Source organism: Hippocampus guttulatus, chromosome 5 (genome assembly GCF_054856545.1).
Source record: "Hippocampus guttulatus isolate MCC_2025c chromosome 5, RoL_Hgut_1.0, whole genome shotgun sequence".
Taxonomy (NCBI): domain Eukaryota; kingdom Metazoa; phylum Chordata; class Actinopteri; order Syngnathiformes; family Syngnathidae; genus Hippocampus; species Hippocampus guttulatus.
This window is the reverse complement of record NC_141265.1, coordinates 9,871,838-9,896,361: the sequence shown is the minus strand read 5'-3', so window position 1 is coordinate 9,896,361 and position 24,524 is coordinate 9,871,838. Positions and strand designations below refer to the sequence as shown.

At 42.4% G+C, this 24,524-nt stretch overlaps 2 protein-coding genes across 4 annotated transcripts; one reads left to right on the top strand and one right to left on the bottom strand.

The window, feature by feature from the left end:
* Nucleotides 1-1,082: 1,082 nt before the first annotated feature.
* On the top strand, nucleotides 1,083-24,194 carry rasal1a (RAS protein activator like 1a (GAP1 like)). 3 transcript variants are annotated; one of them, XM_086112084.1, is made up of 21 exons: nucleotides 1,083-1,204; nucleotides 6,901-6,957; nucleotides 10,137-10,250; nucleotides 10,567-10,628; nucleotides 11,686-11,815; nucleotides 12,251-12,332; nucleotides 12,411-12,551; nucleotides 12,655-12,746; nucleotides 13,091-13,208; nucleotides 13,330-13,483; nucleotides 14,572-14,636; nucleotides 14,806-14,918; nucleotides 15,867-16,059; nucleotides 16,179-16,316; nucleotides 17,247-17,391; nucleotides 18,369-18,541; nucleotides 19,673-19,810; nucleotides 21,194-21,329; nucleotides 22,207-22,327; nucleotides 22,746-22,822; nucleotides 23,797-24,194. In XM_086112084.1, exons 3-21 carry the CDS (start codon nucleotides 10,201-10,203, stop codon nucleotides 23,943-23,945), a joined length of 2,277 nt encoding a protein of 758 aa, XP_085968210.1. In that variant the 5' UTR covers nucleotides 1,083-1,204; nucleotides 6,901-6,957; nucleotides 10,137-10,200; the 3' UTR covers nucleotides 23,946-24,194. The 3 variants fall into 3 exon arrangements, with proteins under 3 accessions (XP_085968210.1, XP_085968208.1, XP_085968209.1); XM_086112082.1 differs by lacking the exon at nucleotides 1,083-1,204 and adding an exon at nucleotides 6,405-6,663; XM_086112083.1 differs by lacking the exons at nucleotides 1,083-1,204; nucleotides 16,179-16,316 and adding an exon at nucleotides 6,405-6,663.
* dgcr6 (DiGeorge syndrome critical region gene 6) lies at nucleotides 1,778-5,625 on the bottom strand. Its single transcript, XM_086112522.1, has 5 exons — nucleotides 5,282-5,625; nucleotides 4,063-4,223; nucleotides 3,134-3,234; nucleotides 2,787-2,927; nucleotides 1,778-2,664 (listed from the first exon to the last, which is right to left on the bottom strand). The coding sequence occupies exons 1-5, from the start codon at nucleotides 5,509-5,511 to the stop codon at nucleotides 2,587-2,589; spliced, it is 711 nt and encodes a 236-aa protein (XP_085968648.1). The 5' UTR covers nucleotides 5,512-5,625; the 3' UTR covers nucleotides 1,778-2,586.
* Nucleotides 24,195-24,524: the final 330 nt, after the last annotated feature.

Sequence of the window (24,524 nt, the reverse complement as noted above, 5' to 3'; positions counted from 1 at the left end):
CGCTAATAGCTCTCTCGTCTCCTCGTCTGTCTTGTTCGCGTGCTGCTCAGTGTGCTGCTGAGTGTGTGTCTCTTCTCTAACCCATCCCCCTTCTCTAAACTGCAGCGTGCGTGTGTGTGTGTAACCCTCCCCTTCCTCTTCTACCACGGATCTTGACCAATCACGTGCGGCTTTAACCGAAGGGGGGGGGGGGGGGAAACAGGAGGAAAAAAAAGGCGGCTCCTATTCGGACCGGCTCCCAATGAGGAGCCAGATCCCATCGTCCCCAAGAGCCGGCTCGTTCGCGAACGACACATCACTAGCAGACAGTCATCGCCTAAGTGAACAAGCATAAAAACACGGCGCCGGCTATTTATTCAGACTAAAGGAACAAATACAAATAATTTAAAGTTGAGAAGTGCTGGAATACAGCCTGCAAAACAAACAAACCCTGCTTCTTTCTGCTTTTCACGCTGATCCAAAAGGAAATCAACGATGAGGCGTTTCCTTTTTTTTGTCAGTAGATAACTAGATATAACATTTCCTGATATACAGTATTCACCTGGATCTTATAAACAACTTCATTTGAATCCTGCACCCATTACTCATGTGAGCAATATCCATACCTGTCAACTCATACGGTTTAGCCATAGTTCATACGGATTTTGTGGTGAATCTTACGTATATGGCCGTATCTCACAAATCATACGGATTCTGAAAATTTCTGTTTTTTGTTTTTTTCCCCCCTAACAGGTAGTTCCGTTTGCTTTTGCCCAGAATGGTGCTAGACTACTCGAATGCTTTCATTTCCAAAGTAAATATGAATGGATGCTGTAACTTCCAGCCGATGGGTCAGCATTTGGAGTTGGTGAAAAAAGTAACGCAGGAATACAACTCTGAACACAGTAATGCCACTAAGTAGAATGATGATTAGACATTAACCAGACATTGTATTATGGAGATCTACAATAAATATCATTGAAAATTTCGTGGGGTTTTGACGTATTACGGAGCCCCTAAGGGGACATGGAAGGGAAAAAAAACTTTGCGAGATCTCGCAAAGTAATGCGAGATCTCGCAAAGTTTTTTTTTTCCTTCCATGTCCCCTTAGGGGCTCCGTAACATATAAAATGCTTTGGTATTTTATAAGGATATAAGATTTTTTTGCTCTTTATAAGGATTTTTTTGGTAGTTTATACAGGTTGGCGCTCCGAAAAGTTGACAGGTATGAATATCTGATATCTGACGAGTGTGCTTGTCTGCTCAGGCGTGTCCAGTTACATTGATGATGCAAACAAATACGTAGCATCAAATGAGTACCATTTACAGATATCCATAGGTAGGGGAAGCAACTGAGAACCTGAGAAAAGATGGGAAAATTGCACAAACGTAATAGACTAGTCCCCCCCCCCCCCACAAATTTTGTATGGTTTGGGGAAAACAGAATTATTTTTCCACAATGACGTCACTCACTTTTACTTCCGGCTGGCAAAAGCTCAACCAATGAAAGGGGGGCGCAAGGTGGCGACCCGAGTCGATGCATTTGTTGAACTCGTGTTCAACAAATGCTCCAGAACCCCAGAAATAATGCTGACAAATATGATTGAGGATCTGGCTAATTAATTTACCTTTCTGCTGCTCTGATTAATGACACAAACATGCCCCTTTGATGGTGAAAAAGCCCACAAAATATCTGATGTTATCTGGCAGACCAGCCATCAAGTTTTGCTAAGTTACGCCAACAGATTTCAAGGGATTCAACATGCTCTGCTAAATTAAAAAAAAACAACACTAACAATCTTATTCCAATCACATTTATATACAGAGTGCATAAAAAAGAGAAAAACAAGTTGTCAAAAATATCTATTCTTCAAGTTGGTTGCATTTATACAAAAACCTAAAATAACAAAAGTACACAAGAAGCAAATTGTAATCAAAGAAGTGCAGTGCATCTCAATTATTGAAATATGTGTGTATGTATAAAATCCCGATACAAACCAAAAGCTGTACAAATATCACGGTTAAGGGTAAAGTATGAGCCTTAATGGAGACTTCTTTCTTCTTACTTTCTTTCTTTTCTGATTGATATAAAAATGATTTATTAGATATAAACACATAACACGGGGTAGGACTAGATAAGTTTTTTACTTCTTCCTACTCCCTTGCACATAATAACTGTGTTGAATGATGACTGATTTCTCTTTCCTTTTTACTATTTTATTTACTTTATTTTCTGTCAAATTATTTCTGTATATGTTTTATGTTCAATAAACAAACCAAACAAACAAACCAAAGAAATAAATACACAATCAAATTAAATCAAACAAAATCAGGCGCTGTCTCACATATCCATGCTAAATTTAAAAACCTCAAAGCCGGAAGCGGACAGTGCAAGTCTTGTAGGTTTTTCTAAAGGCACCATAAGTTAACAAAAATCTAATGAGCTACATGAAGGTCATATGACTAATTTCAGGAACATCTCCAACTCATTTCTTGATACAACCTGCAACATTAACAAACTTCAGCTCCAGTATTTTTAAAGAATTACATTTTTTTTTAATTTTGCAGAGGTGACTTTTTTTGTGTATTTTACATCTGATGGCACTGTCACAGAAATCCAGACTGGGATTCCTTCTGTTGAAGCTTCAGTATCAACTCCAGTAAATTCATCTGCATTGTCAGCTCCTGGGAAACAACAACAAAAACACATCCACACATGCAATTAATCATTTCAGGTTCCATTACAATTTAACACTCATGGGTACGATAGTTTATGATGATAAGAACAACAATAACTAGCTGAAAACCTGAGGATTGGCGGTGATATAAAACCCTGGAACTCCAGCCTTTTCCAGAGTGTTCTGTTGGTCTGTAACTTTTTGATCAATCTCAGACACAATCTTCTTATCCATCATTCTTTGTTCCTCTCGAACACGAATTTCCAGGGCCTTAAAAGAAAAATATTCATGGAAAGGAAATAATTATGACAATACCCGTTGCTATTTCTCCTCCATATATTATTATGTACGTTTTCATGTACTGCTGGTTGGAAATTTTTGAAAGCCGGCCAGCGCCAGAGAACGGATTGTGGTCATACTTTGAAGTACCACTGTACTTCGGGAAGGTACACAGTGGGATTGGTAGCCCCCTTTACCTCTTGTTCAGCTTGCTGATTTGATTTGAGGAGTGCCAGGTTGTGAGACTTGCATGACATCAGGGCTTCTTTGTGCTTCCTTGCTGTATCTTGCTTTAGGGCTGCACATTAAAACAAAAAAAATTGGCATTTTGCAAATGCAAATTGTTGCAATAAAAAAACAAACATATTTAACTTTGCTAAAGCTTAAGGCAAGTTAAAGTCAATATTTTTTAAATGAAATTTGAAATTAATTTTACAATACAATACAATACATGCTGATTTATATAGCGCTTTCACAACAGCGACAGCTGTAACAAAGCGCTTCACAAAACAGTTAACATAAAGTAAAATAATAAACACAACACATAACATAAAACACGGACAGTCGTGCAGTCCTAACCACTTTTCCGTCACACGCTTTGTTGTTTACGAACATATTTGCAATCTTCCTCATGTCCCACATGACTAAAGTGGTGAATTCCGGGTCACTGAAATTGACGTGCTTACTGGTATTAAGGTGGAAAAAGTGGAGCTGGGTAGACATATTTTTTGTTGACTGCTTCACTGTGCTATGCTACGTGTATCATACACTGTATTACGTACATGTATCCATCCAGTATGTGTGTTTTTATTTTTTAAAGAATGTCAACTTATTTTGACATTTGAAACGACTTTATAGATTTGTGGATTTCATGCTTTTTTTAAGACGATATACAGTACTTTCCTATCTCCCCCCCCCCCCCCCACCCCCTACCCCAATTTGGTGGTGTGCGACTTTATAGATTTGTGGATTTAATGCTTTTATAAAGATGATACACAGTACCCCCCCCCCCCCCCCCCCCTCCCGCCGCCAAATTTGGTGGGGTGCCATTAGCTATTCAAATATGTGCAATGCCGGTCAGTGTCATGGCTCAGTGAAAGTTGAGAAACAGGAAAACAGGACTAACCTTGGTGTTCACAGTGCAACTTTTGCCTCTGGCTGTAAAGATTTTTCTCTGTCAGGTGCTGAATATCCAAAAGCCCCTGCACAATTTCATAGACTGTTCCATCTATGAGGGCCAGAGCCAGGTCGCCAAGTGTATTGTAGGACAGGCGTTGCTGGAAGGAGCTGCCCAAAAACATAATGAGTATTCAATAGTAGTTCTAACAAAAACAGAATTAGGTTTAAGGTGCTAAATATAAGTTAGCCATGAAATGAGTCCATATGAAAAGCCATGGCACGATGGGTGACTGGTTAGCACCTCAGCCTCACAGTGCAGAGATGCAGGATTTGATTCCGGCTTTGGCCTTCCTGTGTGGAGTTTGCATATTCTCTGCGTGCCTGCGTGGGTTTTCTCCGGGTACTACGGTTTCCTCCCACATTACAAAAAACATGCATGGCAGGTTGATTGGGCATTTCAAATTGTCCCTCGGTGTGACTGTGAATGGCTGTTCGTCTATGTGCACCCTGCGATTGGCTGGCAACCAGTTCAGGGTGTCCCCCGTCTAATGCCCGACGACGGCTGGGATAGGCTCTAGCAGGCCCGCGTTCCTCGCGAGGATAAGCTTATTGGAAAATGATGGATGGATTAAAAGCCTTTTGAGCAGTTATTTGATACTGAGCAGTTATTTGATACTCTTAAATCCAGATATACAACTTTAGGCGCTATACCTGTTTACCAGTAAACATTTTGTTCTCACTAATAAGTCAATTCAGTACACTTATAAAATGACAAGTACACACTTATATAACTTTTAGTGCCACTGTTAGCCTCAGGGTAATAATTAAACCTACCTCATAAATTGCTGTGCGGCACTAGTAACATTAGTAGACTAAACTAGAAAGCATGTGACACAAACTAGTAGCCTCATGGACACTACGAGTAACAATAAAATGCCCACTGATAGCTTTGCCTCGCTCGGAACATACAGTTGTCCAACAAGTATGCCAAAGCCGTCCTCCTAGCGTGCAGAAATGTCTTACAGTTTTGGAAGGTAGTAGTGGAACAACGTTACTAGCTAAGTTTTTTTTTCTACAAGCGCGCGCCGTTCTACTCATGCATAGGGTTATTTTACGAGTGCAATCAAAACGTGTGTATCATCCAACTACATGGATTTCAGGTAAATGTTCAAATGGCTTTCTATGCCCTCATACAAGTCACGTTATATTTCTGGACGTAATCTTACCTCGGTAAATCTTTTGCTAAGGCTTGGAGCTCTGACAACAGGTAGTAATGCCGTTCTTGCTGTTTTGTAGAATCCGCGTCAGTTACTGGAGGATAGTCATTCATGTTCGAATCGACATCAACACAGCGACAATTGAACTCACTGAACGGTTTAAAAAAGGATATCGTAGAGAATACTTGGTTAATTAAGGGAGGAGATTTGACATACAAAAAAAACACGTCCGTGATCATATGTTCGATTTGATATGAGGAATTTATTCTTAAATGACTTCAGATTTGTTACGCTTGGTAGCCATGTTAGCTCTCTCACTAGCTAAAAAGGACCCCATCGTGTTGCCCTTTAATATGCCTGTCTGGAAGTCACAATAAGGTATGGTAGTGGTTGTGTCAAGTCGCCAGGTGGCACCTTTTTTTTTTAAAATAAAAGAACATCCTTGCCATATTGGTATATTAATTTGTTTCTATTAATACCACGGTGCACAATATGTGAAACAGCATTACCGCAGTAACCATTGTAGCTCCAGCTCTGTACTTGAACCATTGTCACGGATCTCTATTCCACAGCACCAGACACTTTAAAGCGCTCAAGGACCTCTGTACAATTGCACACTTAAACCTGCTCTACGAATATTGCTACTGGTCACTTTAAAATGGTGCAATGATTATCTGCAGCAACTGCACAACTGTTATAGTATTGCATTCTACCACAGATCACTTTAGCTCTGCTTGATGCTTTGCACATTGTCTCACAGCTGTCATTGGGTGGTCCTGCCGCACAACGGTACCCTGTCATTACATTACGGAATGTCTTTCCATACTTGTTTGTCATGTCCTTATTTATCGTAGTTGATTGTTATTGATGATACTAGTGTAGCCTGTACTATCGGAGACAAATGCCTTGTGTGTTCGACCCACTGGGCCAATAAAGATGATACTGATTCTGATTCTGATTAATGGATGAGAATAAAAAGGTACCGAAAGAGCACCAGGAACACGTTTTAAACGCTGTCAAATATTGAAGCAAAAATGTCGTAAAGTGTTGATTCAACTACGGTGGTAGTTTCTAATTGTGTATTTATTTAATTTGTCTTAAAAATATGCAAGAAAGGCAAATATAACATCGTTCTGAGCTCACGCCCCCAGTGACCGAGCTTGCTTGACACGACAGGAGATGCACGCGCGGTGCCGGCGAGCGTGCGTGGACTGTGGCGATGCGCGTTCAGGGTGCAGTGAGACGAAGAGAAGGGAGGAGAAACACGTTTGGATACGGAACGCGCACATGGGAGCATTGGATGAATAGCGTATAGTCGTCGCCGAAATGGCCAAAAACACATCATTATATTTTCGCATTGTCGAGGGCAGGAACCTCCCAGCCAAAGATGTGTAAGTAATGCCTCTACAGGGCAGGTGTTTGTGTGCCTTGTTCATGAAATTCAGTCTCAACGCTATTTGTTAGGGTTGTTTTCTGTAGAAAAGCCCCAAGTCCCCTGCATTTTGATTATTTTTAAAATACATACTGGTGAACTAGAAAGTCAGGACTGTCCGAGGTTGAACTCTAATAAATCACCACCATCATATATGATATTTAATCCTGTCACATATTCTTCTTGCCATCTCAAGGTCTGGAACCAGTGATCCATACTGCATAGTAAAAGTTGACAATGAAGTTGTAGCCAGGTGAGTCTCAACCTGTCTTTTGTCTTTTTAATCTGCTATCACAGTGAAGATTTTTCATTGTACCAAATGTCGTACTGCAACTGCTATTCCACACACTTACGAGCCTGGGAGTAGATAGTGTGATTTTGGTGGCGGTGTATGGGTACACTGCGGCTCTCTCCATTGCAAAGAACCTGATACTGCTCTGGCCTTTAAAAGACCCGCAGGTAACCATGGAGAGAATGCATCAGTTGTTGCATGCAGTTATTAGTTGATGGAAGCTTTTTAGACAATACAACTGAAAGAGGTTCTTGTGGTGTCCCCCACTAGTGAGGGACATTCACCAGGAACCTGTACCTTTCAACGGAAGTAACGTCAAACATATTTCTTTACAATAATATGTTCTATGCTTCCCTACTAGTCAAAATCACCACATTCTGATTAACACTGCATTTGTGGAATATGAATTAAGCAGTTAAATCCAACATTTTTATCCATCCCAGGGAGCTGCCATTTTGCCTTTGACTGTCACTTGCTGTTGACTGAAAATGACCTCACAGTTGGTCAGGGCTCAGGTAATGACTAATCGCAGCTCACGATTTTTGAGTTTGGTCATGTGACATTTGCAAGCGGAGCCGTGACTGGTTGCGAATTCACTATCTGTTAAGAACAAGTTGCAAAATGGCCACCCCCAGAGTTGGATGAAAATGGGTGGATGTTGCTGCCGAATTCATATTCCACAAACACAATATAAATCAGAATAGTGGTACTGCATAGAACGTATTGCAAAGAGCATTTTTGATATGACTTCCCCTTCACAGGAGAGCAGGGAGTTTAACATGTTTCTGGGTTCAAAATGATTGTAAACATCAAAGAGTCAGAAACCAGTAGCTTGCTACCTGCTTTGTAAAGTAAAGTTTTGTTGTGGAGAGTAGAGAGACATGACTCGGCTTTCTCTCCTCGTATCATGATTTACCGCATGTCGACAAATTGGTGACCCTGATATGAATAACATGTCAGATGTCAATGCCAGGGCTAACGCCCCAATGGTCAAGTTTCTCAAATGTTGGCAGTTCCAGCGAAGAGGAATAATGCACGATGTTACTAAATATGTTCAAATGGTGGCACCATTGAACACCTCAACAAAAGCCAGGGTGATGTTGCTCCTGGAGGCTCCACCAGCAATCAGCAAGGATGATGCACTGAGGACAATCCAGTTTTTGTTTTCTTTTTTTCATATGATCAACTTCATGTTCAGCCGACATCTGCTGGTAGACTCCAGCACTCAGTGCAGCATACTGCCAGCACAACCGATAGACACCATGGCAGGTATACACCACTGCCCCCATATGGACATTGCAAATGACACATCCATACATACCAATGGTTCCAGGTGTGTGAAAGTGTGTTTTTTGACACCGTTTCGGCTGGAACTCAGTTATGGCATCTGTATCTACGCCGCTGCTGGGCATAGAATTTCTCTGCGTTTAATCTATGTTACAAACTGCCGGTTTATCGATGCCATTTGTTTGGCCCCTGCACGCTTGGAGCCCTCTGGTCTGCCACCTCTCATCGTACTGTGTCCCAGTGTGTTGCTGATGTTTTTGTCCCCATTCCGTCTTCCCGCAACGGCCTACCCCAGTTCTATGTGCCCTACCAGACCTACCGTGGGCCAAGTACATCGTCGTCCGCTACGCACCCCGCCCTCCCCCACTGCAGCCCCCCTACGAGCAACCCTTCCATGTGCTGAAGCCAAGGGCAAAGAACTTTGTAAGGTACCTAGGGGTGTAAACCAGACCACATCATGACGGACCGCCACAAGCCTGCTCATGTGGTCAATGACACCGCTGCACTTGGCCTTGCCACCACGGGCGGGGTTCCCACCATCCTTAGTCTCCAGCTCGGCCCTGGCCTCCGGACCCACCCTTGTCCCTAACTAACTCCCCTCTTGCAAAGCGCAGCCATTTTGGCTGCTTATGCCACCCTCCACCTTATTGAGTGTTTTTCTTGACACTTGACTGATTTCTTGTTTGGTTATGGTGAATAATGTGGGTGGGGTCTGTAAGAGAGAGACATTCACCAACGGTCTGTACTTTTAAGGAAATAGAGGGAGGGAGTTTCACATGTTTCTGGGTTCGAAGGGATCCGAGACATGACAGATTTGAAAGGGAGTAGCTTGTTGCTTGCTGTGTAAACAAGCAGTCAGTTTTGTTAGGAGAGTAAATAGTATCTTCTCAGTTGTATGGGTTATGCTCTCCGGCACTTTCCACAAAACATTGTGATCTTCACCATGATGCAGTGCGACTCAACAAGAACACAAGCTGAACTCAGTGGTCATTTTTCTATGCGGTCGGATTTGAGAAAGTGGCAAAATGTTTCACTGCGAACACTGACGTCTCACTCACCATGTTCCTTGTTTTGTATAAGTGGGTGGATCGTTTGTCTTTTCTTCCAAAAACATTCTTTGTTCCATCTTGAGCAAATATGTGTCGTCACGAGTCTCACATAAAATGAACCGTAAAATATGAAGTACAAACCTACTTATTCAGTCCCTTGCCTACAAGCTAACAAAAGCCTTTTCTGTGACATGCGGTTTTTATGAACCACTCTTCTACATTTGTTTATGCAAAATAATCTTAAAGACCAGGCATAGTTTCATAAAGACCAGGCATAGTTTCACTGAAAAGATGAAAATGAAGCAACGTGTTTTCCCTCGTGAGCAATTATGTCGTCTGTCCTACGCTGTTTATTTTGAGTCATCAGTTCTGTCAGGCAGCAATTGTGGTGCAGATCATAGGCATGCTAAAGCTTCACTTACATAATAGACCGATCAGCCTTAAGATCACAATGCAGGCTCAGAAAGTTGTCTTTTTTTCAAAGATAGTCAATTGATACAACACTGTATTTCTGTCTGTCAAACAAAGTTGTCGATATGATCCAGATTGTGCATTTGGGAGCAACTGGAATCTCTTCACACGTTAAGACATTGCTGGATGAACCTGGCTGAAAGCAACCTGAAAATATGAAGTTCCTATAATGTGGATTCATGTTTCTTTTCTGTTATCCATAAATTATACATGAGAGTTTTTGAGCTGCCTATCCACTCGGCATAGATTCATATTGCTGCCTCATTTGAAGTGATTCTCTTCCTGTCTACTCTGGTTGTTATGCTGTCATGTATGTGTGACTTCTTTGTTCAGGACTGCTACAGTGTGGAAGAACCTCAACCCTTTCTGGGGTGAAGAGTACACACTGCATCTCCCAATGGGTTTCCATTCACTCTCCTTTCATGTCATGGATGAGGATACGATTGGGTAAAGTGGTCAAGCCCAAAATAATCGCAACATGATTCCAAAGTCAGACGAATAGAACCCTAATTTGATGTATGGTTTTCTAAGACCTCAGTGTTTGCTTCACCTTCCTCTTGATTTATTTTCATTAGAGTCCCACGTACGGTTTGCATGTTTTGGAAAAGACCCAAAGGTTTAGAATAAACAACCATCGTGCATGGTACCGGTCTCGAGATTTTCCATCCCCTTATCCTCATCAACATGAGTCGTCTAATCAGCCCATCAACTCTTTTTATTTGAGTTTAGGTTGCATCTCATCAAGCTTTATCTTCTTTAACAGCCATGATGATGTTATTGGAAAGATTTCACTGACCAAAGAAGCCATTGGATCTCAAACTAAAGGTATGACTTTTGGTGGGAGGAGGAGGTCACAAAGGTTAAATGGTCATGAATTCACATGCCCTGTGTCCATAGTTTTGTTTGTTTGTTTTTTTGAAACCAAACCTTTGGGAATGTTATTACTTGTGTATTCTCGCTCATAATATCTCATCTTGAAACAAGTTTACAAGGACAACATTACCGGTACTTTATGCATGGGAACACAGAACACTCAAGAAGTAGACAGACAGGAAACGTCACTTTAACGATGACGTTTTTCATGAATGTGAATAAATGTTGACATTGTGACAATTGAACAACTGATTCAAGACTTCAAAAAAAAAAAGAGAAATATAAACTGAACGGCTCAATCTGACGGGACTGGGAAACAAACTACAGCTGTGATTCCAACCACTTTACCACTGCACATTAGTGTGCTGTGAGAGATCATCAGGTGTGCCGCGGGAAAATGGGCCAACTGAACTTTTGTTCATGTCAATATCACAACTTTTAAAACATTTATTTTCCAAAAGCGATGTCTCTTTACTCATCGATTGAGAGCAGTGATAGTGACAGGCAGAAGAATTAAATGCTCTTCCATTTGATAGCAGAAAGTACAATGTACCAATGTATCCACCCACTGCCATTGATACAATAGAATGATAGCTTTGCTTCAACTGAACAGGCCCATTTAGTGAATTTATGGGAAATTTAAGAGATCATCATTATTTTTAGCACACAGGATCATCATTATTTTAGCATACTGCTTTTTTTTTTCTTTTGGACATTTTTGCTTGGTGGTGTGCCATGAGGTTTTTGTCATGTACAAAGTGTAAAATATGTGCCTTGGCTGGAAAATGATTTGAGGGAACAATGACCTACAGTATATCAGTTCAATAATGCCTTTCGTTGAAAGCAATTTTGCATACGATATTATTGGCTAACTTCTCCTTGTCTGTTCCATGTCTGTCATGATGTCATGATTGAACTGCAGTATTCGGAATTAAATGACAACCATGTAAAAACATATAAAAGTTGTACCTTAAATATAACTAACGTCATGTCTGTGTGGACTGGTCAGTGCTAGACAGTTGGATGAACCTGACCCGGGTTGATCCCAATGAAGAAGTCCAAGGAGAGATCCACCTGACCCTTCAACTGCTGAAACACACAGAGAAGATTGTCCTGCGATGTGATGTGATCGAAGCCAGGTATGCAATAAGCTCTGCTCTGAAAGATGGCTGCCGTGGTTTCAGAACATAGTGTCCCTAGGTTTCCTTTCCCTTCTACTATTATGTCCTTATGCCTGATACATCATCTTTGCGCTGAAATCTTGTCATCATCATCATCATCATAATGCTGCAGGCTTCCATTTTCCCTGCTTGAGTCAACATGCCACCCTCACACCTCTCAGTACCCCATCTGTGGGTTCCATCCACACTCACCCTCTCAGTAAGGGCGCTAACAAGCATATCATTCTGACCTTGACACTGCGTTATTTAGTCATGTTCTTTCAAATATGAATTGGTTTGAAAGGATGAGGTTGAAATGAAACGCTGTCATCATTTTTACAAGTAACTAGGACTATAGGTTGTTTGCGGTTTGCTGCGTCAAAAAAAATGCGTTTGTTGGTTTATTGATATCAGAGACCTGGCCCCAAGAGACATCTCTGGAACCTCAGATCCATTTGCAAGAGTTATTTACAACAGCCACAGTGCAGAGACCTCGGTGAGCGCGGTCTTTATGATTACCATGCGCTGTACGAATATATGACGAGGAGGTGAAGTCATACCCTCTGGGTTTCAGATTATCAAGAAGACCCGTTTCCCTCATTGGGGAGAAACCCTGGAGCTGGACTTGGATCCACAGGAACTCAGTGAGGAAGGAACTGTCATTGTGGAGGTTTGGGACTGGGACATGGTGGGCAAAAACGACTTTCTGGGAAAGGTGAGGAGAGGTTGACTCGAAACGCCCCAAAACATGTCAACATGTCACTGACTTCAACTCACACATTCATGAAATAAGTCGAAGAAGTGTTTGATTGCTGCAGGTGGAAATCCCTTCTGCTTGTTTGCACCAAAAGACGCTATTGGAGAGCTGGTTTCGTTTGCTACCGTTGGGAAACAATGAGGTGGATGCAGGGTGAGCATTATGGGTGCGCGTGTTTGGTTGGTGATATTACATTCAGATGACTTTTGGACTTTTAGAGGTCGGTGTCCTTACTCATAGTTTAGTCAGGAGGAAACAGATATTGACATCCTGGCCAACACACTGCATTACAATCTATTTGTAAAAGGCCAATATCAGAGAGTAAAATAACAACATCGATGTTGTAATTTCTCACTGATTAATATTGTCTTTATGCGTTTCACTCCAGAACCCCTCCCATCCAAATCTACTTTGTTAAACACCCCTGTGAAGGTGCAATTAACATTACAAATACAGCACAACGAGCTTGTTTTCCGAAATTATTTCTCTGTGTCCAGAGGCAAGTTGGGAGCATTGCGTCTGAAAGTGCGCTTGGTCGAGGATCAGATTTTGCCGTCTTTGTACTATCAGCCGCTCATTGACCTTTTGGTTGAGTCAGTCATCTCCCCTGCTGAGGTTAGCCGCTTTTTTTATTCACAGCGTTCACCTGAGCCTTTCATCAGAATTTCCCTTCTTGCCACTAAAAATGTTGAGCATGTTAAGATCAAACAAATAATCAAAGGTGTCTTCTTGTCAGGTTGAGGACAGCAGTGCATTGACCATGCTGGAAGAGGTCACCACCGTTGAGAGCCGACAAGATGTGGCCATGACCTTGGTGAAGATCTACCTGGGTCAGGGCCTCGTGGTTCCCTTCTTAGATTATCTGAACACCCACGAGGTCAACCAGACCAGTAAGTTGGGACACCCAACCGTTCAACGGCATTGAAACCTGTCCTTGTAATGTCACTATATCACGCTTCATCACGGTACCGTTTCGAATGGCAAACCCTGTTCTTGTTGTTTCCATCGCCCAAGTGTGGAGGTGTGATGAGGATGGCTACGTCACCGATGTTCATGGAAGACTTTCCAAAAGTGATACAGAAGCACAATACACCTTGTGTTAGACCTGCCTCGTTTCCTATGAGTCATTATTTATTTTAGCCAGAGTTTGGGGCATGCCTGCGAGCTCTCTCCGGGAATTGATTCTTAGGTACAGTTGTGGTCTTTGTGCGGGAAGGTCAGGCCCCGTAAATGCCAGTGGAAACTTTTCTGTTCATGCGTCTGCCTGCCACATACAGTATTATGATATCCAATAGAAGCGCTGTCTCAAATAATCAATCTTTACAAAGTTAAGGTCAGAGTGTAATGAGAAAATATTTACGTGCAGTGGTCTTGAACTGTACACCCTCATGTTGTATCACTCCTGTGCAAACCCAAATTCCAATGAGAGTGAGCCATTGTGTGAACTGTAAATTAAAACAGAATTTGCAAATCCATGCGCCTTACTCGTGATGCTGGACAGTTGAAGCCCATTGCAATTGTCATTGATAGTGACGATCAAATGAGCACATGGTTATTTTCATAAAGCCAGAATATTTGAAAGAAGCTCTTGTACTGGATCTCATTAGAATGTGCAAGTTCTCATAGTGCTTGTACTGGTCAGTGTATAGGTCGCACAAGGTTGGGCTCTGGTATGTCTATACTCTTAGCTTAGTTTGAGAGAATGTGCCTCTTGCCAAGGTTTCCATGGCAACACTGCACAACCAATAGATGGTTTACCAGGACTACGTATATAATACTCTTGAGTTAGGTCTTTTCACAACAATCATAATATATCACGCCCCCCCCCCCCCCCCCCCCCCACCAATCCTTTAGAACAAAATGCTCTCATAGAATCCACTAAATAGCTTGTTTCTTCATAATCTGTGCTGGTGTTTCTGTTTCCACTGACAGCATTTCTTTCTTTCTTTCTTTCTTTTTTTTTGTCTTGCCATCATAGCTGATCCAAATACTTTATTTCGTTCCAACTCTCTTGCGTCCAAAGCCATGGAGCAGTTTATGAAGGTGAGTCAGTCATTTGGTGATTTTTATTTTTTTCTTTCTTGCTCCAAAATGTACATCTGAGTCTTTCATAAACTGTTGCTTTTTAAAAGAGATTATTTGGCCGTATGTACTGTAAATATAGATTAAAATAAAAATAAAAAAGCTAACCCATGGTCTTGTTTGCTGTCAGGCTGTTGGTATGTTGTATTTACATGAAGTGTTGAAGCCCATCATCAGCCGCATCTTTGATGAGAAGAAGTACATTGAACTGGACCCATGTAAGATTGACTTGAATCACACAAGGTAAATCTGACCTAGACTACACCTATTGACAACCTGAATCACAATTCTCATATATCAAGCATGTAATTATGCAGCTACAGTAATCCCTGGTTCATACATGGTTCATCTTTCAGGGTTTTGCTGTTTCACAGATTTTTTTTTCGTGTATATATTTTTTTAACAGTGCATTGTATTCTTTATTCTGATTGGCTATGGGACTGTAGACTCATGTCAACAGTCTCCGCGCCTCATCGTTGTACAGCTTGCCAAATTTTCTCCATGACAAAACCCACAATGTCAACAAAACCCTCTGTACAGTATTTGTAAAAACTGACCGGACCGTCGTTTGTAAGAAAACATTTAAACTGTATTTTTGTTTCTTTTTAAATGCTTGGGCCTGAAAAAAAGCTTTAATCTTTGGTTTCATTCAATACAGTATCGTATTATATATTTATTAATGTAAAAAAATAAATAAAAAAGACGACTTTATGGATTTCACAGATCTTTTTGGAACGTAATCCCCGCGATAAAAATGTATATTGTATATCTGTAATTCACAATTCATGTCTGGCCTTGAGTGCTGCACATTCCCTTTACACTTTATCCTTGGAGAGAATACACAAACCTGAGAATGAAATAGAAAGGAATGTCAGAGCTGTTGCCTGGCAACTGCTATAAGCCCCATGAGATGTCACTCTGTGACATGGAGGGAGATCTTTCTTGCAGTAGCCAAGCATGCTGTCTTTTTAAATTTTTTAAAAATATCTATAAATCTCTGCTGAAACCCAAAACCAAATACTGAATGGCAATGATCCTTTCTCCATAAACTCACGTGAACAACATGCTCTCACATGTTATAATTGCGATCGTAGGCATGTCTATTGTGTTTATCTACGATCGATGAATGGATCGTTAAGAATTTGGTTGATTGGTAAGTGTCCATTGTTATGTCGCCTTTCTTCCGCAAAGGCGAATTTCGTTCAAAGGTGTAGTGTCGGAGGCAGAGGTGCGGGACAGCAGTGTGGTGATGCTGCAAAGCTACTTAACCAGGATCATTGAATCAATCGTTGGCTCGGTTGAGCAATGTCCTCCTGTCATGAGAGTGGCCTTCAAACAGCTGCACAAGCGGGTGGAAGAGCAATTTACCGAACCCGAGAACGAGGTCAGTGTGCACATCAAGAAAATGCCCGGTGTGAAATATGATCGTATTTCACAGCCTATACAGTATACATCCCTTTGCAGCTTTAATAATGCTTGTCATCCTCACCTTATGTTGAACAGGATGTGAAATATCTCGCCATCAGTGGATTCTTTTTCTTGCGTTTTTTTGCTCCTGCCATCCTCACACCTAAACTGTTCCAGCTGAGAGACCAGCATGCGGATACACGTACAAGCAGGACACTGTTACTGCTGGCCAAGGTATAATTGACAGCACCCACACGTTGCACACACGTGCATGCCATCAGAATAATCCCAATTTCGATGCAAGTTGGAACACGCCCTTTTCTATCACTAACTAACGCAGTAGCAAAATAATAATTACAGTGAATATTTGTAGGAAAAATGTACAAATACAACCAAACTGTACGGCGGTAACTGCATGCTGTCTTGAGCTGCGTGATGATGTCTCTTTATGCTTTGCGCACACTCGTTCATTGCATGCCATTTGTAACCTTGAAACGTCGTACACTGGAAACTGCATAACCTGAGGACCAATTGTGACGCTCCCCTCTGATGTTGGCCTCACGGTCATGTCACAAATGAAAATGGCAAAACATAAGGAACCCGCTTCCTTGTGTGAGTCCACTATACAGTATTTTTTGATATGACCTTCATTTAAAGTTACCCTCGCGCGTGGGTTCTGACCTACTCTTACGGTGTGGGTTGTCAGGCTTACACATGCAGCATTGCTTGATGTGGTTTTCATATTTGCTGTCCACCGTTCTGATATGCGGTTGCCATGGGTCCTCTTCTGTGAAAGGGACAGGCTATTTTTGCATCTCTGTGTGCAGTCAGCAGAGTTTGTTCAAAGACAGCATCACAGAGGATGTATACAGGGACTTTCTTCTCTCCCACGGCTAGGTGGGGGCTGGACAAAAGGCTTCACAGTCTGCTGGGCTACGGGGTGGGACCTTTTTGATCTGTGACTTTAAGTTAGCATCGCGGTGGACTCGTGGTTAGCACATCTGCAGTTCGGAGGGTCCTGGGTATGAATCTTGGCAATCTCCTGGTACTATGGCGTCCTCCCATAACAAACTGGGCTTGCTCCTTTAGAGGCTTGTTCAAGTGTATGCTTGTTGAAAAAAACGTGATGAAAGTATGAATACACATGGCCTTGGTTCTTATCAGGCATTACAAAGTGTGGGGAACCTGGGCCTTCAACTGGGTCATGGAAAGGAGCAGTGGATGGCACCTCTTCATCCCATCATCCTTCGCAGTGTGGCCTCTGTCAAGGACTTCTTGGACAAATTGATTGACGTTGATCATGACATGGGTAAGGAACAACATAGGAGCGGAAAAGAAAGTTTCATAAGCGTCACGAGTGTCTTTGTGGCATCCGATGGCAGAATCGGTGAAACAGCTTGGTAGCCGAGCAGTGAAATATTCATGAACACAGAAAAGAGTTGATGCGACAAATGAGTTGGCGGGGAGTCAGAGTGACACATGACTTGCCCGCTTTCTGACCATCATGTGTCAGCAAGGATAGCGTTGTGAAAAAAGTTCCACCTTTTAATAATGTCTCATCTTCCATCTGCACAATAAACACCCGCACTTTTCTCTTAAAGGTCAGGTTGACATTTGATGCTCTTCCGCTTGATTTGTCCGACTCAGCGGTGAACGTTATGGCACTTTGACATGATCTTGAAGTGGCAATAGACAACCATCGAAGGATATGTTGTGGTTGTTTCTGATCAAAGTCTTGAGACACACTTGGAATTAAATTCATTCATGAAGACGTTTTGGACATTTGGGGCAATTCTATGCTCGTAACTGATCGGGAAGTTTGGGGAAGGACCTCTTCTCATTAGCATGACTGGGCTCCAGTACACAATTATGCAAGGTCTATAAAAACATCCTTGAGCGAGTTATTTAATCATTTAACTGTGCCACAGACAGCCCTGATCTCAATATCACGTTTGTGATGAACTACACCTGAAATAGTATTTTTTAGATGTTCGGTACGGTATGTCTTAAAATCAATAAAATGTACACCCTTGTGAAAAGACGGCTATCAAACAGTATTTCTCCACTTATAATCCCCCCAAAAGTCAAAATGAATAAATAAAATGACAACTCAATAAAAATGACTAAAAACATTCTTTCAAATATATGACACCCTTATCGACAGGACCTGCGTGACAAATCCTCTTGTCAACTGCATATTTACACTTCTCGTAGGTATAATGGTCAGATGCCCCGATACCTTTATGTTTGTGGAAAGCTTGGTTTGTGTCTCTTTTTCTCTTGCAGTATCTGAGATGCCTCAGCGAGCGGTGTTCCTCCCCACGGTCATCGTCAAAGAAGGATACCTCCAAAAACACAAAGCCGAAGGAGCCCAGCTGCTATCTCGCTTCGCCTCCAAGAAGCGCTACTTCTGGTTGACCAGCGAGACGCTCTCTCACGCTAAGACCCCTGATTGGCAGGTCGTTAGCAAGAGCTTTGCATGTGGCGTATCCAAATACAGTGTTTGCGTGGAGCGTGGGTTGTTTCCTCCCACAGCCCCACATGTGCAATCGCTTAATTGAAGACTCTGAATTGGCCACAGGTTTAAATCAGAGTGTAAGCGGTTGTTTCTCTACATGTGCACGGCCAACATTCACGGGCGCCTCTTGCCCTCCGATGAGCGGTAGCAAGTAAATGGATGGATGGATGGATACATCTCTGAGAATCACATCGAATGATGAATCGCAAATCATTTTGAAGGTTTTGAGTCACAAAAGTAAATTCAAGCCTTGTAATATCCTCACCTAAGGTTATTATGAATGAAGAGGTATTTCTACTAGTGCCTTGCAAAACTTGCAAAATGTTAAATTTGCGTTCAGCTCGACTGTTAGCTTCAATCTGTCATGTCTAAACTACGGGTGTTCAGCATCACCCTCTTCCGCTGTGAAAATCAGTGAATTGACATGAAACCATCTCACTCTGTTAAAAGAGGATATGTGGCTTCTGGTGGTGAATGAGCTTTCGTGGCAACCTGGCCCCCAACAAGATGAACCACCTTAATCCTCCTCAGCTTGCTCTAATGTATTTGTGTTGATCACCTTGTGAGACCGTCATTAGTGTTATTACCATGCGGTGCCTTACCTTGTGATAATGATCTCCTCTCATTCACCAGCCAGAGAAGAGAGCCGCATAAAGCTCTCTTTGAGCCCGCCTCTGCTTTGTGTGAGTGGGATAAAGGCGAGGGTTAATTGAAGGTTGTGGATATTCATGGTAACGTTGCAAATCAGATTGTAAACAATATCCTGGCCCATTTCCTCCATCTTGGAGCCGACCGGTCTCACTGAGCCAAGCTCCCATCGGAACAGGCTGATTAACACTTAAAAGAGTGCTTTGCCCGCCATGCTGTTCTCATCATCATGACATGCTTTTCTCACACAATAGCCCCTGGGAATAATGCTTTCGTCAATGTCCTTCATCCACAACTGCCCCGTTGAGTCACGCCGATGTATTTTATTTCACTCCAACCTGAAAACGCTCAGCAGAATCCATCATTGTCAGCTCGCCCGTGCTCATCTTAATTGCTGCTGTGATTTGTGGCTCAATTGTTGCAGGTGCGCTCCTCAATGCCCATCCATTGTGTGCGCGCGGTGGAGAGGGTGGACGAAAATGCCTTCCAGCAGCAGAATGTAATGCAGGTCATTACCCAGGACAATGACGACCAACTACAAACCATGTACATCCAGTGCAAGGTGCATTCTTCATTAATCGCGGCGCTAAGTAGTCAGACAAGATCTTGACCCCTTATACAAAATTGGATTTGGCCTCGGTACAAGAGTGCGAATCAGAGTTGGAATCGTTTTGGATCTTTCATTGCAGTGTAGTTAGTGTTTATTTCGTTTTGACTTTTGTCGTTTCATGAAGTTAGTTTTCCTGGGCTCACCACCTGTGGGAGTGGCCGAGGGGTTTGGGTGCGTAGAGACAGCTGGCTGGCAGCCAAAGGTGGGGGATTGCGGTGGTCCGATCCCTGGCTATACAGAAGCTGGCTCGAGGGATGTGGATTTCACCTCTCTGGGAGGCACGAGGCTTGAGCTGGTGTGCCAGGTTGAGAAATTCTGACCAGATATAGTTGGGCTCACCTCAACACAAAGCTTGTGCTGTGGTCCCGGTCCTGGAATATAGAAGTATATTTCGTAACATTTATGAATTTAGGGTTAGGTTCGGCAACAGGTGGATTTTATTTTCTGGAACATCAAAGGTACAATCTACAACACATGGTAAAATCCGTATTGTGAAAGCTTTTATAGGTCAAACCTAAAAACAAACAAACAAAAAAAGAAAATATCTCAAAAACGTAACGTACTCGAAAAAGAAGTACCGGTAACTACTTTTTTAAAATTGTGCATCAAAAATATGTTTAGGGACAGTCAAAGCCATCTCTGATTAATATTTACTCTTGACTGGTGTCATATAAGGAACAATGCAGTTAAGCTGTTCGATCCTTCATCGTGCAGCAAAATAATTACTCAAAACACACAGCCCAAAAAATTAAGGAGTTTATCAGGCAGTTAAAAAGTGGCAAGTTTTAGACTGCCCAAGTCAATCTCTAAACTTAAACGCGATAGCGCAAGGATTTTTCCTGCTCAGGAGGACAGGAACCAGCAGAGGTGGGCATCTTCTGTCCGGTGAGTTTTTCAGTGACGGCCCAACGGTGTTGAGAATGGACTTGCCGGTACTATGTGACCCAGAGGTGCTGCACAGCTGACGTGTGTATAATGACGTGTGTCCCGTATTGTTTTGATTTTACCAATCACCACACTGTGAGTGTGTGTGTGTGTGTGTGTGTCTCGCTGTTGTTTTAAATTCTTTTTCATTTTTTAAAATTTTCTGCGTGTTAGCTTGTACACTGCCTGAAATATTGAGGAAAACAGTGACAGTCTGACGGACCTTCCGTCAGTCTGACGGAATGCCCGCCTTTGGGACCCCCCCGCCTCCCAAAACAAACAACAATGGAAAAATGCAGTGGTGAATATTTGGGAATGCATCACAAAATAACAATTGTGTATAATTTACCTTGACTCATCAAGTATGTATCGTGCGCACCTAATGACTTGTTGCTATGTTTATCCACACAGAATGTGAATGAGCTGAACCAGTGGCTGTCGGCTATCAGGAAAGTCAGCATCTACAATGAGCGCATGCTTCCTTCCTTCCACCCGGGGACACATCGTGGGGGCAAGTGGACGTGTTGCCTGCAGACGGAGCGCAAAGGTAAACCGTCCTTGTTTACTTCCAATGCTTGTTTGTGTACTTGACAGTGAGCGTTCAGGAAAAATGCAGCTCTCTGTTGGAGCCAACTGTTCCTTCAAATGTAGTTTTGGGGACCTCTGGCTTTCACCTACAGGAAATGAATATTGACATATTGCGTTTGTGGGAATTTTTGTCCATGTCATGTTGCATAAGGAGCTGCCGGGTGAGGCATTTAGTGAGCAGGTTTGCATCTGTCAGAAGGTTGTAAATACAGTATTGGACACTTTGGCTTTCCTAACATTGTTCCTCGTCTGAATGACCAGTGCAAGGTATACCCGCTCCTCTCGCCCAAAGCCAGTTGGCTCGTGGGATGGATTTTGGACGTGTTAGCCTGAAATCCCTGTAAACAGTGGCCGAAGGTCAGGGCTCGTCCAAACCAAATGTATCTAAAGTGAGGAAAAAGGTCTCCCTCATACTGCCACAAAGTTGGAAGCATATGCGATGCATTTAAGGTTTTAGTCTACAGTATCCCTGATTACTTTGGGCAAGAAGCGGGACACACCCTGATTGTTTGCCAGACAACCGCAAGGCGCATAGAGACGAACTCCCTATCACACTCACTCACTCACTCATTTACACCTACAAATAATTTAGAGTCTTCATTGAATGTGATGTGCATATTTTTGGAATGTGGGACGTTACCACGGGGAGAACATCTCTCACACAGGTAGGCCAAAGCTGAGATTCAAACCCCAAATCCCAGAAACGCTCAGCGCTTTGCCATTGTGTCAAAAGAAAAAGATTCAGCCGGAGCAAACTGGTCTCGTCAAATTTCTTTGTCCCCGTCGTAGAGGAAGAGTAGAAATGCATCGGGTGTTTAGCTGCGCTTGGTTCACAGTTCCGGGCTGCAGTCGAACCCACTCCGCTGTGACTCTGGGGGACTGGAGTGACCCTCTTGATCCCGATGTGGAGACTCAGACGATTTACAAGCAGTTTCTTCAGGGAAGAGACAAACTCAGGTCAGTGCTATTCAGTATCTCTTCTGTAAGATCTTTGCAACTTGAAAGTCATGAGTCCCTGAGCAGCCCCAAAAAAGGCGAATCTTGGAGAAATGCGAGTCGACTCCTCGATCACTATTGAGATTACCTTGGCCAAGGCGCTGACGCCTCAATCCCAATGGCACCTCTTCATTTTTACATTTCTCCGTGTGATGTGGTACACAACACAAAATACCGTGAAAAGTAAAAGCTGAATATTACCATGAGGGATAACAAAAAGTAGTAAGTGGGTTTTCAAAAAGAAAAATGACAGCCTCAGCCTGGTTGCAATTCACAAACTGGACACTGGAGGTCTGTGTTTCACACTCCAACTACCTCCTGTTTATATTTTGAGCAGTAATGAATCGTCCTTGTGATGAACTGCTTGATGTGCCCGTAGGAAAAAATACCTTCCAGAGGCACATGCAGATCAGATGACCAGCAATAAAGAAGAGATGAACTCTGACATTCACCCAGGTGATGCCCGATCTTTACTGTACACAATGTAGCAAGAAACGACACAAAAAGGATGCACAGTACGCTAAAACACCAACGGTCTCATGTTAATTTACTCACAAATGTACTTACACGTGAAAATCCCGTTGAGTTGAAGAAGAAGCTGATATACTCACAGGAACACCTCAACTATTGGCTGTATTTGGAAATACTTCTTATCCACTATGTTGTGCCTTTTCCATTGTAGTCCTGTTTGATTGTGTAGTATAGGTTATCCCTTGTTCAGTGCCCACACGACACCCCTTTAAACCTTTCACGCACCCTGTAACCCGATCACATGATAAGCTGTCCACTGTAGTAACTGCGAGTCCTTGAAAGGGTTAAACTCTGATTCTCACCAGAAAATCAACTCTATCCCATGATGCACTACAGTGATACAGAAAAAAATATTTATGGTTTCCGGGGTGATCGTTTCATTTCCGGCACAAGACAAATTCATGAGGTGTGGCAAGACAAAAAATCTTTAACATCTTGTAAGTAGAGCAACACATCACAGTGGATGGTGATGTGCTTTCTTTGCATTGCCTTTGTAAAATACACTCAGCTAAAAACAATAAATTATTTGTTCAATATTATTCGCAGCTCCATCAGCTGACGTTGATTTCTGTACAACCATGTCATCAACAGAGCCCACAAATAGTATTAGACAGCTGATCTTTCATTTAATGAATGAGCTACATAGTCTATAACATGATTATTCTGATATAATTCCAACCATGTTGCTGTATGCATGGACCCTAATCCTAATGGAAGAGTTTTTAATTGTTCTGCCTGTCACGCATTGTAGAAATAATTTTGGGGCCTTTTTAAGTGAATTTAGATTATTTCCTGTGCCACACCTGATCTCTCATGATGATCTCTAGGGGTGTAGCACAACGGTTGGGCTATACAGTAACAAGCTACATGTAACTAAGTTCCTCTGTTGCCCCCCATAGATGGCGCCGAATGTAAAGTGGACCACGTAAAGGCGCGTCAAAGCCTCGCCATTCGGCTCCTTACAGCGATTGAGGATCTAGAACAGGCTCACGCAGCCTTCCAGGGCAGAGGCGAAGAGGACACCACCAATGTAATTTTGAATCAGTAGACCAGACTACGAGTGGTCCCAATAAATCCTTCTCAAATACAAGTGAGACTGAATTCCACCCTTGAGATTGTGATGGAGGAAACGTGGCTGAATGGGCGCATCCTTTCAAGAGCATTTCCAATATGTAGGCCATGCTTTGTATTCTGTGAGTGCCACTGACTTCAGCAATGCCGCAGAGAATTTATGACACTTGAAGATAAAGCGAGCATGATTGCTAGATATTTTTTTGTCGCATGTCCTGTGTCCTCATGGTTGAATGTGGGGGTGGGGTGGGTGGGGACATCTTTTATATTTTGAGATACTTTATAGGACACCAGGTCACACATTTTTTTATGCAAAAGCTTGTTCTATAATGTGCTTAATTAATGACCTTCTGTAAGTGCGTTATGATTGCTTTTGTGCATGAATTTTGGCGCCTCATTAATTCAACGCGACTATGACTGCGGTGACATCGTCATGATGAGAAACACACATGCCACACGATAACCTGTGCCGATAAGAAGTAAACAAAGTAAAATGTCTTGTAATTGTTGCTTTGGGCCCTTCATGACGGAGCAGTGTGTGTTTGTTTGGTGCTGT

Excerpts from the sequence above, each read along its gene's own strand:
- rasal1a (XM_086112082.1), top strand. The coding sequence starts at position 6,599 with ATGGCCAAAAACACATCATTATATTTTCGCATTGTCGAGGGCAGGAAC. Across the intron at positions 19,811-21,193 it reads CCATGTACATCCAGTGCAAG|AATGTGAATGAGCTGAACCA; the intron begins GTGCATTCTTCA and ends TTATCCACACAG. Across the intron at positions 21,330-22,206 it reads CCTGCAGACGGAGCGCAAAG|TTCCGGGCTGCAGTCGAACC; the intron begins GTAAACCGTCCT and ends CTTGGTTCACAG.
- dgcr6 (XM_086112522.1), bottom strand. The coding sequence starts at position 5,511 with ATGATCACGGACGTGTTTTTTTTGTATGTCAAATCTCCTCCCTTAATT. Across the intron at positions 2,928-3,133 it reads ATCAGCAAGCTGAACAAGAG|GCCCTGGAAATTCGTGTTCG; the intron begins GTAAAGGGGGCT and ends TTTTCTTTTAAG. Across the intron at positions 2,665-2,786 it reads ATATCACCGCCAATCCTCAG|GAGCTGACAATGCAGATGAA; the intron begins GTTTTCAGCTAG and ends GTTGTTTCCCAG.